The sequence below is a fragment of the Rhamphochromis longiceps genome, linkage group LG15 (genome assembly GCF_057381845.1).
Source record: "Rhamphochromis longiceps isolate RC_006_pf linkage group LG15, R_longiceps_female_GT1.1, whole genome shotgun sequence".
Lineage (NCBI taxonomy): Eukaryota > Metazoa > Chordata > Actinopteri > Cichliformes > Cichlidae > Rhamphochromis > Rhamphochromis longiceps.
Genome location: NC_140571.1, coordinates 20,810,796 through 20,830,323, shown reverse-complemented (window position 1 = coordinate 20,830,323; position 19,528 = coordinate 20,810,796). Strand labels below are relative to the sequence as shown.

General features: G+C 40.2%; 1 protein-coding gene across 3 annotated transcripts in view; it reads right to left on the bottom strand.

The window, feature by feature from the left end:
* fam184ab (family with sequence similarity 184 member Ab) overlaps window positions 1-19,528 on the bottom strand; it is a 221,781-nt gene that overhangs the window by 49,300 nt on the left and 152,953 nt on the right. For all 3 annotated transcript variants that reach the window (XM_085382213.1, XM_085382215.1, XM_085382214.1), the window contains exons 13-14: window positions 18,940-19,090; window positions 11,198-11,410 (exon numbers count right to left, since the gene is read on the bottom strand). In XM_085382213.1, coding sequence (XP_085238339.1) covers window positions 11,198-11,410; window positions 18,940-19,090 — 364 coding nt within the window. The remainder of the gene's footprint in view (window positions 1-11,197; window positions 11,411-18,939; window positions 19,091-19,528) is intronic.

The following is a 19,528-nucleotide window of genomic DNA, read 5'->3' as shown; positions in this document are numbered from 1 at the left end:
CACACACACACACACACACACACACACACACACACACACACACACACACACACACACACACACCGTAACATCAGTGAAGACCTACTAATGTTACGCTGCTGGCAGCTGAGTGTTTACTCTGGCAGGAAAAGGCTGTTTTTGATGTGTGAGTATCCACACTTTGTGCCTTTCTAGCAGCAGTTTATAGGAAACATGCTTTTACTTCTTTGAGAAATAGTCAGCGCTGCTGTTGCTGTCAGGATTTGACGTCTCTGTGTCAAACGGCCATTAAAGTGTTTCTGCAATCTATCAGGAGCCTCATTTCTGTTTCCAGAAAGCAGTCCTCTAAAGTTATCACTGAGATTACACACACAGGGTACTACTTAAGCGCTGTTTTTCAACATGCAGGTATAAGTTGGTACAATATGACTTCTTTAGAGATTAACAGTAGTCATTGTCAAGGCTTTTCTAAGCTTACAAAGGTGTTTATGATGATGATACCTCTAATTTACAGAAAGTAGCCTCCACCTAAACTACTTCTTTTGGCTTTAACTGCAGGGATCACCATAGTGGACTGTCTGCCTCCATCTCACCCTATTCCTAGCATCCTGCTCTGTCACACCAACCCTCTGCATGTTCTCCTTCATGACATCCACAAACCTCCTCTGAGGTCTTCCTCTTTTCCTCCTGCCTGGCAGCTTCATCTTCAACATCCTTTGTCCAGTATATCCACTATCCCTCCTCTGTACATGTCCAAACTATCTTAGAGTCACCTCTAACTTTGTCTCCAAAACACCCAACCTGAGCTGTCCCTCTGATGCACTGATTTCTAATCTTGGTCAAAATCGCTCAACAGTCCATCATCTAATCTGAGAAACTCCAGTGCGTCTCTCTAAAACCCAACTCTTGAACTTAATAAAACTTTTAAATGCTTAACTGTCTGATTAGATTTTTGGTTGCCAGATGCATTTGGTAACACTCTATGTTCAGAATAGAATTTCAGTCTTGATGTCAAGCCCCAAGAAAATGGTCAAACCAATGAGGGCAAAAAATGTAAAATAAAGATGAGAACAATACAAGTGACTTTTTAATTTATCAAGAACCTCGATATAAAGTGTTAAATGTTCTTTCCAACTCTGGACAAACCACCTAATCATCTTTGTCTAAAATGGTATCAAGATAACTAACCCAGCATGACAATAAATAAGGAAAACGTTGATACTTTTTCTATCAGCAGTCGTGAAATATTGGATGACGGTCAGATCTCATTTGCATTGTTGCACAAAGCATTAAAGCACACCACGGTTCACACTGAGTTTAGCTCGTTTTTCTTTGTCAGTGAAATGTTCAGGTGCCATTTTGTAAATTTTAAACCACAATCCATCAGCGAGAATGATCTAAAATGATATTCAAATGAGGCTGACAGAAACATCTGCATTTTGATTCAGCAGTGTGTAATGCCTTTGGGAAATGATACATGGATTGAAGAGATGCTTGAATATTGAAATGAGGCTCGCTCTGAGTTGGCGGACAGCAGCCCTGGTTATTCAGTGTTCGACGGGGCTCCCATGCTGTTTTTATGGTAACCCTTCAAAAGCACCAAAAGCAGCACAGTGCATTAATGACATCAGAAAGAAAAAAGAAAAGAAATAACTGCTATTTATAGTGGATTCAGTCATTTATCTGCTATAACAGGGCTCTCTGTTTTCTCACGATGAAAAGCTGCTTTATATTTTACATAATTTTCCTATTTGCACTTTAGAATCACATTAAGTCCTAAAAAGATAACGTAACAATCCTCAGCAACTTAATAAAAGGCAACATTATTCTGATTAATCTCAAACACAGTCAGAGTATCAATGATGAATGAATCCAGTGTGATTTAATCCACTGCGTATGGAGTTCACATGTTGATGCCTAAAATTTGATGTTTTGGTTGCCACCACAGTTTCTTTTTTCTACCAAATCTACCAAACAGAAACCAACCACACAAACAAGGGACATAAAAGTCTGTATCCAGACTAGGGATGGGTACCGGTATCCGGTGCCATAATGGCACCGGTTCTGACATAAACGGTAGTAACCAGACCGAAAAGCAGCGCACATTTCGGTGCTTTGTTTTTCCTCAGCTGAGATACACTTTAGATTCTAGCCAATCATTTTACGTTTCCGAGGATAGTAGGCGGGCCCAGGTACGTACGTTCTTTTAGAGCAGAGCTACAGATTAAAAATGCCCAAGGTGAAGCGGTCAAAGTCTGGCTGTACTTCACAGCAAAAGATGCAAACTCAGCAGCCTGCAACAAGTGCTTTAAGGTGATACTGTGCAAAGGAGGTAACACCTCGAATCTGATGAAACACTTGGCGACACATAGCGGGGTTTTTTTTTTAAAGCCGAGAAATGCACCGTATTTGATAGCTTGCTGCAAGACCTCACACCGAGCACATCTACTGTGGGTGTGGTGGCTGTTATCGACCCGGAGTTAGCAACATCCCCCAAGAATCCGAATAGTAGAGTCCTGGTCCCTAGCCCTGCCAGTGTAGCAGGAATGATGAGGATGATGATGGCAGCAGCAGCCGTTCTTCTCTGGGTGAGTCGCTTAATGTTGTTCGTGTGTAATTTACGTTGAGTAGGCTAACCACGTTATTAAATTAATGCATGTAAGGTGAACTAGCAAACACCGTCATAGTTACATGCGGCTGTCTTGTTTGATGGCAGATGCTCCCTTCACCCTGGCCAAAAAGGCTAAAATGACCAAAGAAAAAGTGGAAAACAGCTAAACGTGAGAGGTTTTTGGACAAAATTTGTTTTTTCCATTGTTTAAGCACTGCTTCCAGCCAAGAGTGATGCCATAAATCCCCTATAGCTGCAGAAAAGGCTAACATTGTTATCTTTTCACAAAAAAACAGCTGAACACGAGAGGTTTTTGGACAAAGTGTGTGTTCTCCATTCTTTAAGCACCGGTTCGAGCACCGTTTAAAAAGTACCGGTTTGGTACTGGTATCGGATAAAACCTAAACGATACCCATCCCTAATCCAGACCAATGAACTATAAAACAAATTGACTCGCTAAACAGCTGATGTCAAACTATCCACCGAAGCCAAAACCATTTTTGTACTAACTTGAAAACATGTTTGCTTCTGCTGTAAATTGGGGCATTTTAACATGTGAGTCTATGAGTGCTCATTCACTTTCTGAGCCTGCCTCAAGTGGCGACTGAAGGAACTGCCGTTTCCAGCACTTTTAACCCCTCAGTCATGATTTTCACATGTGATAAATTGAGAACGATGCAACATAACTTTTTCAAATTGATACCATTGGTGCATCTAGTAAAAATCGATGACATGTTTGAATCTCAGCTACCTCAACCTCAAGGATCAAGGTCATGGATAAACTTTTCTGAAAATACTCTATGGTGTAAATTTGACTCTTTTTTTTCTTCAATTTTACCATACTGCAAGGATTATTATTTTGTTGTCTGGTTGTGTTTCGTCGACCTTTATGTAGCTAACCTGACGCCATGAGTGAAGTAAGCGGTTGGTATAATCTTGGCACAGATAAAAGAATAGACATGCAAAGTGACCTTCAAGATGTTGTAAGCTGAAATCTTCCAACACAAAAGTGGTGCACACTTTATGCTGCCAAAAAGTGTGCATCACTTTATGGCAACATAAAGTGGTGCACACTTTATACTGCCAAAAAGTGTGCACCACTTTATGGCAACATAAAGTGGTGCAAATAAGCATTTCGATTGAAAAATGTACCCTATATATGCTCAGTGCCCGGCCCAAGAAGGAAAAGCAGCAAAGACCTCTTTCACTCAAATATAAAAGAGAAGCTAGGCCGGAGGAGGGTAACAAAGGGGCTTGCAGATAAATCATGGCAGCCTACTTTACTATCGTGTCCAACATGAGACACAACACTACACTCAATTTTATACTTCCAAATAATCCATTTAGGGCCTCATTCTTTCCCTGTCTTCCTTTTTAAGATTAGGTGTTGGTCCACTGGCCCTTACTTGAGACTTGAGCAAATCTTAAGGACTTGATTTAATCCATCTAATCCTTGCCTAAGTATTCTGTTTCTCTTGAACACATCACAAAACACAAGCTCTACAGTTTGACTTTGAAGTAGCACCACTGCAGTTTTTTAAGATCTGGGAGAGCCTTTAATTATCATAGATATTCTTAATGTCCTTCACTGAGTTCATATGTGCAGCGAATCCTGTAAGAGTTTTAAAAGCCACTAATCTATCTTATTCATCAGTATTGATCATTGTTGCTTTTGTGCCCCGAGTCAGTTAAAAGCATACCTTTTATTCCTTTAATTAAAAGGAGAGCATTAGTTTCTCTTAACTGCAGTGAATCCTTTAATTACAAACTGACCGAACTGTTGTTACATTCACCTCCTCCCCTGTCTTGTCTCTCTGTGCTGTTTGTGTGTGAAGGCCTGCTTCTTCAATCTTCTTTCCATTACCAAGCAGTCAATATTTGTTACTTTTCTGGTGGCTGAATCCATTTAACAAGTAAAAGTGGTGATACCGAAGAACAAGAGCTTCGGGTAAACATACAAAGACATGAACTGAGAACATTGACCCTCAGGTTTTGTGGCAAACTGATTCAGCTGCTTTTAGTGCAATTCTGAATCCTGACCCCGAAGACCACTGAGAGTCCCCAGGTGGAGAAAGTGAGGCATCTGAAAGAGATGTGGCTTAAAAGCCTGTCTAATGTGCATTCAAGATCTTAGACTGTTGAGTAGAATCTTAATGCCTAAACTAACCTGCAGCCAACACAAGGGTTTTAAGACAGGTAACATGTTTGAACCCTGAAGCTGCTGTAATACAATAATGCTCACCTTATTCAAAGCTTTTTTGACCAGAGAACACCACCTGACTAGTAAAAACGTTTGACTGTGGGAAATGACTGCACTCTGCCGTTATTCCAGAGATGATTGAGGGGATTTGGTGATTTTTTTTTTTTTTAATGCAGGACTTGAAGGTCAGATCAGATCAGGAGAAAAGTAGCACAGGTGATGTCTGAACATGTGCACACTAACTTTCAGCATTCCTCATAGATAATTATTTCACTACATAAAGAATTATGGCAGAAAAAAGCAACTCTCGTGGCTGGAAAAAGAAATCTGATTGAATTGAAGCCAGAGAAAACGACCCCACTTGATGCGCTTGATGTATGAGAAGAGTTTATTGCCTTAAAAGTCAGTTTCTATGCTTCTTCAACACAGCATTATGTGTGTTCTGTAATTAATCATGACATTTAAAGTAAAATTGACAAAAGCAGGAACTGTTTGAGTGCATGATGACCTTGTGATTAACAAAATGGTACCAGCGACATTTTTGTTGCTGACTGGGCTGCTGCTGTACAGGAAGGGAGGTGATCTATTAGTCAGATGGTCAGTGGTGTGATCCCTGGCTCATACACTCCATCTCTTGAAGTGTCCTTGGGAAAGACACAGAACTCCAAATTGCCCCTGGTGAATTCATTGGAGTGGGAATGTGTGTGTGATAAGAAAAAAAAAAAAGGTTAACAGCAGAATAAAGTGCTGTGTGGATGGGAGATGTCCAGAAGTACTTCTATTCTCTCAGAAAGAGTAGAAAAGCGCTACACAAGTACCACGAATCAGAAACATTCTACCGAGGCAACTCTGGATAAAAAATATGGGAGTAATACTGAGTGGTGCATGCTGTTTTCTGTTGTGGTGACCAGTAAAATTTAAAGTTCAAATAAGTCTAAAAAAAAATTTACTATCTAATTTAAGTGTCCATGGATGGTAACACTAGGTAATGCACAAATTAGAAGAAAATCTTGATTCACAGGCACGACAATTTACATTTTCACAGTAATCTTACAAGTCCTGTGTGAACTAAGTATACCCAATGAGCCAGTAAATTATAGAACCACTGTGGTCACTTGTTTATGCACAGCTGACCTAAGGTCCCACCACAGGATTTCAATTAGGTTGAGGTCTGGACTTAGTCTCAGTCAGTGTAGTAGATTTGCTGTTGTGCTTGGAATTATTGTCCTATGGTGTGACTCAATGTAGACCAAGCTTTAGCTGTTAGACAGATGGCCTCACATTTGGCTCTACAATACTTTGGTATAAAGAGGAGCTGGTTGGCTCAGCGACTACATGGTACCCAGGACCCATGGCTGCAAAACAAGCCCCGATCATCACTCCTCCATCACTGTCCTTGACAGCTGGTTCGAAGCATTTGTCTCCACCTTGGTCTTGTCTATCCAAAGAGCTTTGGTTCAGATGTCTTGTGGTTTATTCAGATACAAACCTAAGCCATACTGTCCAAGGCTTTCTGCCGGCAACCCTTTAAAACAAGTCATAGTTGATCAGACTTTTTCTAATGATACGCTTATTATGAACTTTAGTATTTAACACACCAGCTTAAGTCTGAGTCTGAGATGTAGCTTTAGGATTTTTTGTTATTTCTCTATGCACTACACGATCCAAACTTGGGCTGAAAGTGCTGGAAAGATTGTGACTGTCACAACCTCTGCTTTTACAGAGATGGTCACATTTGCTGATTATCAATCAATCAAGTGCATTTGATTAGAGACACATGACTAGTCCAATGAGGCTGTTTAACATGTAACCCTCTAAATTCCTATTGAAGCAGTTAGTGTTACTTTTCACAGGACTTCATATCTTGTGTGAAAACCTTTTTACATGACTGCATCAACAGGAAGGATTTATGTCAGTAAAACGAATAACATCAATCCATCTGACAGTGATATTTCAGTGGGTGGTGGGTGCCTGCAATTTTTTAAATATTTATTTGAATTAATATCTACACATCCTTTTAAAAAACACCACTGTTGAAGGTGAAATCATTCTTTCCCTTAGCGTGCAGACAAAAGAAGGCAAGTAAGTATTGGAGAAATAACTAAGACAAAAGATAGGAAATTCCATATAGTGTCAATTGCCTCACCCTCATTCACTGCTTCTATTTGCAGCTTTTTGTTGCAGAGAGTCTGGGAGCAAACTTTGGTTATTTGAATGTGTGTGTATGTGCGTATATAGCAAGGATTTGGAACAAATGTATTACTCCCTGGATATAACTTCCTGTGAAGTGTGAAGAGATAACACCAGACAATATGAATGTACCTCTCATCACCCCCCCACCCCCCCACCCCGCACAGACACACACACCTACACACACACTGACAAATCACAAATCATCCTTCAAATGCCTCCACACGGGATAATTGAGTTTTCTCTCCCTGCGCTCCGACAGAAACAAACACCCCGTCACCATAAAAGCCCTCCATAAAGCTTTTAACACTTGGTTTCCCAGCTTATTAACTAAGTCTGTGACAGAGGAAGAAGTACTCTGAGCAACAAAAAAAGTGGTCAATTTTGTGGGTATAGTGAGCAAATATGTACCAGTGCTGTGTGCGTTTGCATCAGAGGAGAAACAAGTGGAGGAGGAGATGAAGATAACAGAGAGGAGCGTGTTTGTTACAGCAGTCAGTTCGGTTTACGGGGAAATAATGAAGACTGTCGATTTCATAAGAGCTGTGTGACTCACTGTTTTCTATCATTCACACACACACACACACACACACACACACACACACACACACACACACACACACACACACACACACACACACACACACACACACACACACACAGTCTCATACAAATGTGTACTGTGGGAAATGCCAGAAAGACATCATAAGGACGCTGCTTCCTGACCTCCATTCTACTTAAAGTATTAATACAATTACAGCGTCCAAGACGGAGACGGGATTTGGAATTGTGATGTAAAACTGATCCAAATCGACCTTGACTGTGAAATGGACGGATTAGTGCTGAAGAACATTTTCTTGGCACCTTGAGGAGAGGGTATGTTGTGTTTATACTTGCATGTTTTTGACATTATAAAGAGGAAACACAGAGCTGTCAGTAGAGCTGCTTGATGCAGAGGCTGTCTGCTGTCAGTCAGGGCGAGTAATGATGGAGATGAGTCACTGCCACTCTACTCTTGACTCTGACAAGGCTCCACTGCATTCAAAAGTCAAGTAAGACTTCTCCCGAGGAGCATCTCTAACTGGCTGAGAGGATAACAGGAGTCTGTAAGCTCACAGTTCATGTAGTCGTTTAAACTATTTACATTGAATAACAGCATGAAACTTTTCAGGAATGCAACATTTTACATATAAAAACTAAAAGTTCTTATTATGCTGAAATGGAGGACTACTGTCGGCCTGGGGGGGTAATGGCAAAACCCATCGGGTCTTTTTTTAAGGAGTAAAAATGATGTAGTCTTGGACTCCTGCTGCATATGGAGTTAATTAAACCACTCGTATCTATTTTCTACAACCTCTGTCTCTCTTCCACAGCGTGCTTTTGTTCCGTCTTCCTCCCCTCACCCACAACCGGTCAAGGCAGATGGCTGCCCCTCCCTGAGCCTGGTTCTGATGGAGATTTCTTCCTGTTAAAAGGGAGCTTTTCCTTTCCACTGTTGCCAAGTGTTTGCTCACATTTTGCAAATTTTTATGTTCTTCTCTGTGTTATTGTAAGGTATTTACAAACCTTCGCTAGTCTGTGTCAGTGACTGCCATCAGTCTGGGTCTGACCATGACTGTTTAGAGCTATCCTACCACGTGACCTGTGCAAAGTGATCACCCAGAGATTGATGGTGTTGCATCCTCGGTCTCTTGTCTATGTCACCATTCTTTTTTTCTTTTTGCAATACCCTGTCTGGCATAGTGAAATCTACATAAACCTAGATAGTTTTGTAGCTATAATTGAGAGGTGTCACACAGAGGCAATCATAAAACGACTCTTTTATAAAGTGGTGAGCTGAAGGGATGCACTCACTGAACATGTGTGTGTGTAACAGTCCTATTAAAATGTGGCTGTGGAGAATGGGCAGATTGTTATTTGCTGTTTTGTTGAGAATTACTCATCCAAAGAACATGACTGAGTCACTAAAGTCATCTGCCACAGGAAAACAAAGACAGATAAATGAAAACATGTAGAACATCTTGATCAGCTCTCACTTTTTAGCACCCTTGTGTTAGTCTGTTTGAGTTAGGGTAAAAGTTAGAATTAAGTTTAAATTTAGGCTTAGATTTAGGTTAAAGGTTTAGCACTTAGAGCTAATAAACCAGATAATAAACCAACTAATTCAGAACTGAAGAAGGCCCAGTGGTCTTAGAAAACACACTTTTTGAACTAAATAGAAATAATAATGCACTGTATTCGGTGATTGGGGAACATTGAGTGCAGAGGACAGTGTTCACTGATGACTGCTGATTGATGCTCCATGCAGAGCAGAGAGACGTAGGGGTCCCGAGGGTCGCTGAGATGTATTATTATAATTACTGTTTTATTTCTCCGTATGTCACCCACATCCTTTGTTTTGATTAGCGAGAGCAGTACACGCTTCCCAACAACATTTTGTATTAAGTTCTGTATTTGTCTGCAGGCCTATTGATCTATTTGAGCTGGAAAGACTCTCTGTCAGGAGCAAAATCAATTTCAAATTCAGCTTTCAAACAGCAAACACAACAGCAGCGATTAAAAAGTTATTTGCTCTGCAGTGTGTTATCATTGGTCTCTTTGTCTTCACAGGGTTGTGCAAAGGGATTGTAATGTGGCAGGTCTAGCAGCTTGTCCATCCAAAAAGATTGAAATAGGACATAAACTATTATTTTCATGTAATTTGCAATGAACAAAATGTGTCTATTGGGCTGATCAGTCTACTGCTCATGGTACTGATTTGGCCCGAGTCTGTGTTGCAGTATAAATCTTGCCAGTCAGACTGCTTCATGACACATTTTTAGATTTATTTCCTTTCCATCGATAAAACTTTCAGGCATAGAAAAAGAATGTTTTCAGAGGACTCTATGTACTTGTTAAAAACTTAAGTACACTCTTACTGCTTTTGTAAAAAATAAAGATGGCAAGTAGTAGCCAGTAGCGGCTAATCAGAGGCACTTGATAAATTGATTATCAGCAAGTGTGAAAATCTCTAAAAGCAGAAAATGTTGCTCCTTGCTGTACTGGAGCTTCAGGTGCTGTGTAAACAAAATGCCACAATTGTTCAATCAGTGCTAAATTCACCCCAATGTCAGAGAAACAGCAAAAAACCCAAGAGCTACATCACAGACTCTACAGTACAATTAGAAAAAGACTGAACAAGTATGGCCTGTTTGGAGCCTCTTCTCTCTAAAAAGAACTTGGCAGCATGGCTTAAGCTTGGAAAGCTGTATTTAAACAAATTGTAAGACTTCAGTGCTTTGGATAGACCAGACCAAAGTGGGGTGATGATATGGGCTTGTTTTGCAGCCACAGGACTTGGACACTTAGCATTGACTGAGACAACTCTGTATACGCTACCTGTGTGACAGCTCAAGCTTGGCCCAAACTCATGCAACAGGACAATTCAAGCACAGCAGAAAATCTATAACAGATTGGCTAAAAAAGTAAAGGAATCAAGGTGTTTCAATGGCCAGGTCAAAGTGCGGGAGCTCAACCTGCAGCGGTGGGACCTTAAAAGAGCTGTGTATAAATGAAAGCGTGTAAACCTCAATACCTATAAACTTCTTGGAAAGAAGAATGGACCAAAGTTCTTCCACATCAATGGGAGAGACCGATAAAGTCACACAAAATGTATGTCTTCTCTATTCTGTTTTTGACCTATCTATCGATGATATAGATATAGATAGGAACTGAATGGGGATATGGCGAATAACACCGCGTCACGCCAAGTTTAAGCCTATAGCACAAGACACCATCAACTGCAGGATCTACCAAGGAGATGCTTTGTCCCCACTGCTGTTCTGCACAGGCCTGAACCTCACTGACAAGACTGGCTACGGATACCAGCTACAGAATGGAGCCATCATCATCCACCTCCTCTACATGGATGAGATGTAGGAGTGAATGAGACACTGATTCACTGATCCACACCACGAGGATCTACAGCAACAACACTGGAATGTCAGTCGATCTGGGGAAGTGTGGTCGGATGGTAACAAAGAGAGGCAAGGTAGTCAGAACTAAGGGGATTGCACTACCAGAAGGCGATATTGCAGAAATTGAGGACAGCTACAAGTACTTGGGAATCCCACAGCAAATGGGAACCACAAAGACGCCACTAGGAAAGCTGCAACCAACCAAATGAACCTTTGACAAAAAAGCTCTATAGCAGCATTTTTGGGTCACTTTAATGTTACCTTCAAATCACGTTGCCTGGCGTGCTCCATGTCCTGCATGGCGCAGCGGTGGGCCTCCTGCAGACGGTGCTGTCGCCTCTGATGCTCCGTCTGCAGCTCCTCCAGCTGCATCCTCAGGTGCTCCCTCTCCTGGCTGAACTGGTGCTGTAGCTGCTGCAGCGACGACTGCGACTGGGACAGCTGCATCTCCAGACTTTGCTTCAACAAGGATATCTGCACAATAATAAGAACAATACATATTGCAGTGATTGTCAGTGAGAAAGTTGAAGAAGCCGCTGCCTCTAGACCTCTGCATACATAATTAGTTGGATAGAAATCAGGTAGGTGGTCCAGGAAGTGCAAGTTCAGGCTGTCTCAAGGGAACTGCATTTTTACATGGCAGAATAACAAAAAGGTAGAAGGTTGGGGTTGGCAATCAATTTGCCTTAAACAAATATATACTCTCAAGACCTCCAGCAAAAGAGCTTTTTGCTGTGAACATAGCACTAAAAGCAGGCAGCAGTGTGACTCACAAAATTAACCTGCTGCCAGGTCAAAAAACACATTCTAATCAGAAATCCCGATGAAGAAGATCGACAGTAAACTTTAGGGGCATCAAACTCATTTAAGGTCACGGGCCCATAAGTTACTTACTACACAATTTAATGTCAAGTAGGCTGAGCCAATAAAATCACTTAAAATAACCCAGTTCTTAAAACAGAAGCAACCATCCATTCACAAAGCAGATGTTTGGAATGTGATCAGAAAATCTTTTAGAAAGGCTTTATAAATTCAAAAATGCTGATTTTAATTTAGCCAGTCTCACCCTTAAGATCGTCTTCTTCAATAAACTGGACTGGGCTAAAAACACCACAGCACTTTACAGGAAGGGCCAGAGTCGTCTCTATTTTTTGAGGCGACTGAGGTCCTTCAACATCTGCCAGAAAATGCTGAGGATTTTCTATGAGTCTGTTGTGGCCAGTGCGATCCTCTATGCTGTTGCATGCTGGGGGAGCAGGCTGAGGGTCGCAGATGCCAACAGACTTAATAAACTGATCCGTAAGGCCAGCAATGTTGTGGGGATGGAGCTGGACTCCCTCAAGGTGGTGTCGGAGAGGCGGATGCTGTCCAAGATAAAGACAATGTTGGATAACACCTCCCACCCACTCCATGACATGTTGGTCAGTCACAGGAGCTCGTTCAGTGAGAGACTGAGATTACCGAAAAGCACCACTGAACGACACAGGAAATCATTCCTGCCTGTGGCCATCTCCCTGTACAACGCATCCACTTAACACACTGTTTGCTGCTACAACTACACATGTTTCTTTTCCAAATATTTATTTATAAGTGACTTATGTATGTATGTATGTATGTATATATATGTATATATTGTACTATTCTTAGTTAGCGTATTGTCTGTCTTGTCTTAATGTTGGTTTAAAATGGAGCACTGTAACAAAAAATAATTTCCCCCAGGGATCAATAAAGTATTCTGATTCTGATTCTGATTCTGATTCTTATGCACTCACAGACAGCTTGTAGTGGGTCTGCGGTTTCTATATTACTCCCTGAAAGTTGTGCTCTGATGGTGTGCTTCTTGCACACACACAACTTCTCTTCCTCTTCTTGACCTAAATTTCATGTAGGGGGTCATTGTTGAATTTCTATTATTGTAGCTTTGGTGATAGTGAAATGAAAATCAGTTAAGACTTCTGACTTTCATGGACTCATTCTCAGAATATTGTGATCACACCCCTACACCTCTTTACACAAGTTTCAGGGTAAAGATCTCACAGACAAACAGGAGCATTTGTACCCTGAATGTGCAACTCCGCTCTATGGACTGTGAAAGCTGAACGAATTATCCGGCTTTGAGCTTTTAATTAAAAACACAACAATACTGTCAAACATAATCGGAGAAAGTTGTTGATAAATCCATCATCTTGTGCAGCCACTTGCAGATCATCGTTTCTGAGATAGTAAACACAACAGGAAAGACTCTCTGTGATCTAAATAGAGTAGCTTTGCCGCAGGAACTGCTTCACTAATTTGGAAATTACATTATCACTCAGACATGAGTCACACATTTTTTTGCATGGTGGCAAATCTTTATTAGCAGGCACATATGATTATATATGCTGCACACTGATCCTGTATTATCTAAAATTGACTTGCTCATATAGCTTGCAAATTGTGGACTTAGTGGGGAGGGTTTTTGTATAATAGGTGAAAACTTGCATAATGTATTAAACAGTTTCCACATTCCCTACATTTATACACATTGGCATCCTTGTTTCAAACATTGATATCCACTAAGGTTAAAACAGGGGCCTGATTTACTAAACTGAGAGTGGAAAGTCTTTTGTTTTATCTACTAAGAGTAAAAGGTTTTGTGTTTTGTTGCTGCAATTTTGAATAGTTGAATTATCACCTGGTGATTATGTAACCAACATGAAATGCCACTTTTATAATGACAGCCCATCACTTTAGGGACATTTTGCACGTCATGTCAGGCATTTTAAGCTTTCTGTGCCTCGTTTCACTGTGTTTTGTGCCAGCTGTAAAAAAAGAAGGTCATCACAAATTGCCAACAATGAGAGTAAATCCTGGACTGATGGCAGTGATTTTGCATGTCTTGCAATTATAAAGTCAGCAGTGCCGACCTCTCTAAGTAGTAACTTTTTGGGGTTTTTGGGTTTCTCCCATAAATCATGTAAAGCTAGAACCATACACTAGAAAACAAAGACAAATTTAATTTATTTAGCTCATTTCATTATATGAAAACTAAATCTGCTTAATACAAAATATTAAGACATGAACCCCTCCCCCCCAAAATAAAGTTTACAATGCCTTAAGGGAGTGAAAACTGCAAAACAGAACAAACAACAACAACAAAAAATATTAAGTGTAGGCCTTTGTGAATAGAAGGGTTTGGAGTCTGTTTGACACACAGATTTAGTTGATCTCAATTTAATCAACATTTTATATTGCGCTGAGAGCCATTGAAGTCATTTCATTACTGGGGTAATGCAGGTAAATTGCGGGTAAAACAGTGACCTATAAGGATTCTGGCTGCTGCATTTTGGACAAGCTGAAGATGCCGATGATGTTGATCATTTGGGAAATCCTGCAAATAGAGCGTTGCAATAATATAACCTACTTGATTTGAATGCATGAACGAATTTCTCAGAGTCAGTTTTAGAGAAGATTTTTCTAATCTTAGATACATTTTAAGTTGTAGAAAGCAGTTCTGGTAATTATAATGATGTGGTTATCAAAACTGAGGTCACTTTTTAAAATGACACCAAGGTTTGTGACTTGATCACTGTGTTTTAGAGAAATGGATGATAAATATGAACACATTTTGGACTACAAGTATTTCTGTCCTGTCTCTGTTCAGTTCTAAAAAGTTTTGAGACATTCAGGACTTCAAGTCATCAATGCAGCTTATTGGTTTATGACCAGAGGTTAGATCATAAGAGGGAAGTGGTAAGTACAACTGCGTGTCATTGCTATAAGAATATGAGGCTATATTAATAATAATAATGGATACTTTATTGATCCCCATGGGGAAATTACTTGTTTTTCTCTGCATTTGACCCATTCACTCTGTGAAGCAGTGGGCAGCCCACTAAGCAGGCGCCCGGGGAGCAGTGTGTAGGGACGGTACCTTGCTCAGGGGTACCTCAGGGTAGCCGTTAAGTGGATTCGAACCGCCGACCTTCCGATCATGGGGCGACCACTTTACCTACTGAGCTATCCCTGCCCCAAATATTATATATATATATATATATTATGACAGTACCAAGTGGGAGCACGTAAAAGTTGAACAGTAATGGACCAAGGACTGACCCTTGAGGAACCCCCAATTGAATTTTGCATTTGAATGGATCTAAAACTGCTAATTGAAACATAAAAAAACTTCGACCCTTTAGATACGATTAGAAGCAATAATGTGTCTGACCTGTTAAACCTACTGAGTCATGAAGCCTTTAGTTAGATTATGATATGGTACAATTATTAATTACTAATAGATTTAAGTTAGTTTTATTGGGTGACAGTGTGATTACAGCACATTTAAAAGAAACAGGGAAAAAGCCAAACTGGAGAGAGCTGTTGATAAAATTTACTAAAAGATTTGTAAAACAGTGAAATACAGATTTGACAACTTACATATATTAATTTTGTATCATTTTTGCTATAGCTGGCATTTTTGAGAAATTTCTTGCTCACAGTTGTCAGATAGACACATATAATGGAGGTTGGGCTTAAAAACCACACTGATTAAGCTTTTGCATGAGTTCAATAAGGAAGATCTGTTTTCACTCATCTGCTCGCTTCTAGTCTGCTGTTATTATGTTCTTTACTGTATTCAAAGTTTCAGACGTGTAGCCCTGTATTATTTAATGGTAAATGGACTGATTCTTATATTTTCTACTCTCCCAGAGTATTCAAAGAGCTCTACACAACATGGCACATTCACCCATTCACTGTCTTCTATGCTTTTAAGTGCTTTCTAACTACCATTCACACTCATACTCCGATGGATGCATTGGAGAGCAACTTGGGGTTAATATCTTATCAAGGATATTTGGCATGCAGACTAGTGGGAGCCAGGGATCGAACCACCAACAGATGACCTGCTTTACCTCCTGAGGTACAGTCATACAGCCATGAGCTATAGTGTATATGATAATATTAGACATAATATTATAACATTTCCCCCTCAATATTATCTTACTTTGGTGCATTTTATTTGCCAAAAATGAAACAAAAAAAAACAGTGAACATAAGTCAAAGATGAAATTCACATGCAGCCAAATTCTTCTTCTTGTTAATCCTGAAGTTGATAATCATGAAGTGAAAATCTGATATTGTGACAGTGATGGTGTGGATGCCACTGACCCTTTTTAATTTGGTTTTTCACTGAGATTCAAAGCGGAGGTTTTCAAGCTTTACCAACTCTGCGTTTGAGTGCAAAATTACCCGCATATATCATTCACATTAGGCGTTATTTACAACGACACTAATATTTTCAATGCTTGTGCCTTTTGAAAACACACTTTGGAGCATGCTGTGCATCAAGGCCTTACTGGCACTGACATCTGCCATTTGATTTCTAAACAGCCTCTTCTCCATCAGTGCGTATTTGTCAAGAGCCTGACTGCTGCTCTGATTTGGCATTGGAGTAAATAAATATGGTTTAGCTGATTGTGAGGTGCGGAGCTGCCACATTAATCACCGATGACAGGGTGGGCATGTTGAAGACCAGCAATTAATGCAAGAGACATGCACAAACAAACAGAAATAAAGCTGTTGATTCTGCACGTACGATGACCACAGGAGAGCTTAGTCATGCCACATTAATATTACTGTGCAGTCATTAGCTACAGCAGCCGGCTCTGGTGTGCGTTAAACACTAACACATAATGAATACGTGAATCTGTGTGCCAGTGTTAGGAGGAAATCTGTGAGTCTGGCACAGACAAGCCATCACAGGCACAACATACACCTAGAAGAGAGGTAGCTCTTATTGCTTCAATAATGTTTCGCCCATCATATTGATTTTCTCACCACTGGTATAATTACAACCACTTGACTCCAGGCTGTGGGCATTTTGTGTTCAAAAAGGTCTGTTGATTGTAAGTTGAAGATTAAACCTTTAAATCTTTAACCAGTATTGTTGCGTAACAGTACTTTACAGACACACTTGGTGTACAGATGCTATGTGATTTCTTGTGTTAATAAAAGCTGTTAGTTTCTTGCTGTTCCTGTTTTTATTTAAAATATATCCTTTCTCAGCAATGCCTTTGTTTGTGTCTACACTCACTGGACACTTTATTTATCACACCTTGTTACTACTGGGGTGGACCCTCTTTTACCTTTGCCTTTAATTCTTGATGGCAGAGATTCAACAAGGTGCTGAAAACATTCCTCAGAGATTTTGGGAGATTTTATGAGATCACATCTCAAAGTTGCTCCTTTTGGATTGGTTGAGGCCACTGGAGTAAACTCCTTGTCATGGTCAAGAAACCAATATGACATAATTTTAGTGGTCAAAAAGGGATGGACATGATCAGCAACAATACTCAGGTAGGATGGCATTTAAACAATGCTCATTTGGTACTGAGGAATCCAAAGTGTGCCCAAAAATATATTCTTCACACTATTACACCACCACCAGCCTGAACCTTTAATACAAGGCAGAAAAATTCTGAACCTGCCATCTGAATATTGCAGAAGAAATCGAGACTCATTAGACCACTTTTCCCAATCTTCAGTTCTGTCTAATTTTGGTGAGCGTGTGAAAATTGTGGCTTTAGTTTCCTGTTCAGGTCATCGTGACCATGTCTACATGCATAAATGCATTGAGTTGGTTACATGTGATTGGTTAATAAAATATTAGCAATAATGAGCAGTAGTGTGTTTTCCCTCCTTTTTCTTCTTTATCGACTTCTCCCCTCTAATTATCTACAGCTTGGTGTACTTTCAGGTTGCAGTCACATAACCAACACAATTACCTCACATGTTTATCTCTAATTACTTTTCCTTGACTTCAGTGTCAAAAGCTTTGAGGTGAAGTACCTGTGTGAAGACGACCTCTTCAAAAGTGGCCCACACAGCTCACACCACTTTCATTAGGGTGCTTAATAATGTGGTGGGTGATGTGAGTCAGCCCTGGTGATACTACAGAAGTAGTACAGCCTTATCTGTTCTTATTATTTTTCTTTATGCAGGCTATATGAACTTAGACATTGATGTGAATAATGTTTCCATTACCAAGTGGGAAAAAGTGAGAAACTTTGCAGTCACAATGAAATAAAATGGTTTGAATAAGAAATGTGGCTCACCATGCTGTCCACTCATGTTGTCCACTCATCTACTTAAACGCTTCCTTTATTAAAGCTTTTAGAATCTCCGACATGAAACTAATTAAAGGTAATCCCAAAAACTGGAAGTACAGCAACCCCGAAAATGAGAACAAAAGAACAGCAAAATGAGTTACACAACAACATTCACCTCTCTTTGAACTTTGAAATAGGGAAAATTATCTTTATTTATACAGTGAGCTTGGCAAACTGTTAAGATTCAAAACATATCGGCATATTAAATCATTACGGCACAGGCGGTAATTTACATCATCTGTTTCACTTGTCAGGTATGTTGATCATTTTGGTTTGTGAACGTTTGAATGGTGTGCTGCTATGAACCCTGGGAAGGCCTTATTTTCTTAGAGTTGGGAAGTGTATCATCTGCTAAAGGAGGTAAGGAAGCATGCACTGAAGCACCTTTTCTTTGCAACTTGAGAATTTGACCAGCTCTTATTACAGCTGCCATGCAGATGATTTAATCAGAAGCCCTCTTAAGTACAAATGACTATTTGACCACAACCAAAGTCACATCTCTGCTTTTGTCTTTGTTTTATCATCTGTTTATTGTCCTGTTTTCCTGTTTGTGTCCTGCCTTAGTACTGGTTTGTTTTCTCATGTTATTCTCATGTGTTTTGATTTTTCTTTGTATTCAATGTGTGTCTGCTCATCACTGCAGCTTTTTAATTCACACCTATTTATGAGCTTACTAAGTCACAGTAGTCTTTCAAAATCTACCAATATTTACTTACAAAATTCCCAAAACACAACATAAACACCAACATTCACTTAACATTTCAATATGTGCCCTTTTAGTGTTTTGCACAGAGACAGTAAAGTGAACAGAAGGATGGGCGGCACTGTTTGTGCTCCCATTGGGAAGAGCCTCACCTGTTCTAGCAGGTCCTCCACTTTCCTTTGCCAGCTCTCCCTGGCATTGCTCAGTTCCTGCTCCTTGCTTTGCGCCAGCTGAGCCAAGGCTGAGTTTTTGTCCTCCTCGTGCTCCTCTTTCAGCTCCTCACGTAGCTTCTTACACTCCTGCCTATAGCACAGCACAAAATGAAACACATATGCGTTTATGTTTCAGGCGCTTTATTAATCATCCAGTGTGATTCACAAAACCTGTGCGGAAAAATACACAAATTCAATCTGTGAACTGCGAAGTTCCAGAAAACCTGAGAGTAAAACAGTGTGACAGAGGAATCAAGTAAATCTTAGTGAGCTCAATAAAGACCCTTCAGCAGCAGCGTTACTGACAGGTAGCTTAGATCAGAGGACGCTCCATTTCAGCACTTTTACCGCCGTTTGTAAGATGGAAATTAGATTTTTGGAAAACAGTGGGAACCTCCTCAAACTTCTTTCTTGTGAGTGAATAACCATAAATCATTGGAACTGGGGGATTGCCTATATTGATTAAGTGTCAACTCTCAAACTGATTTATGTGCTGTGCTGACAAGAAATTGAGCACAGCGTTAGTTCA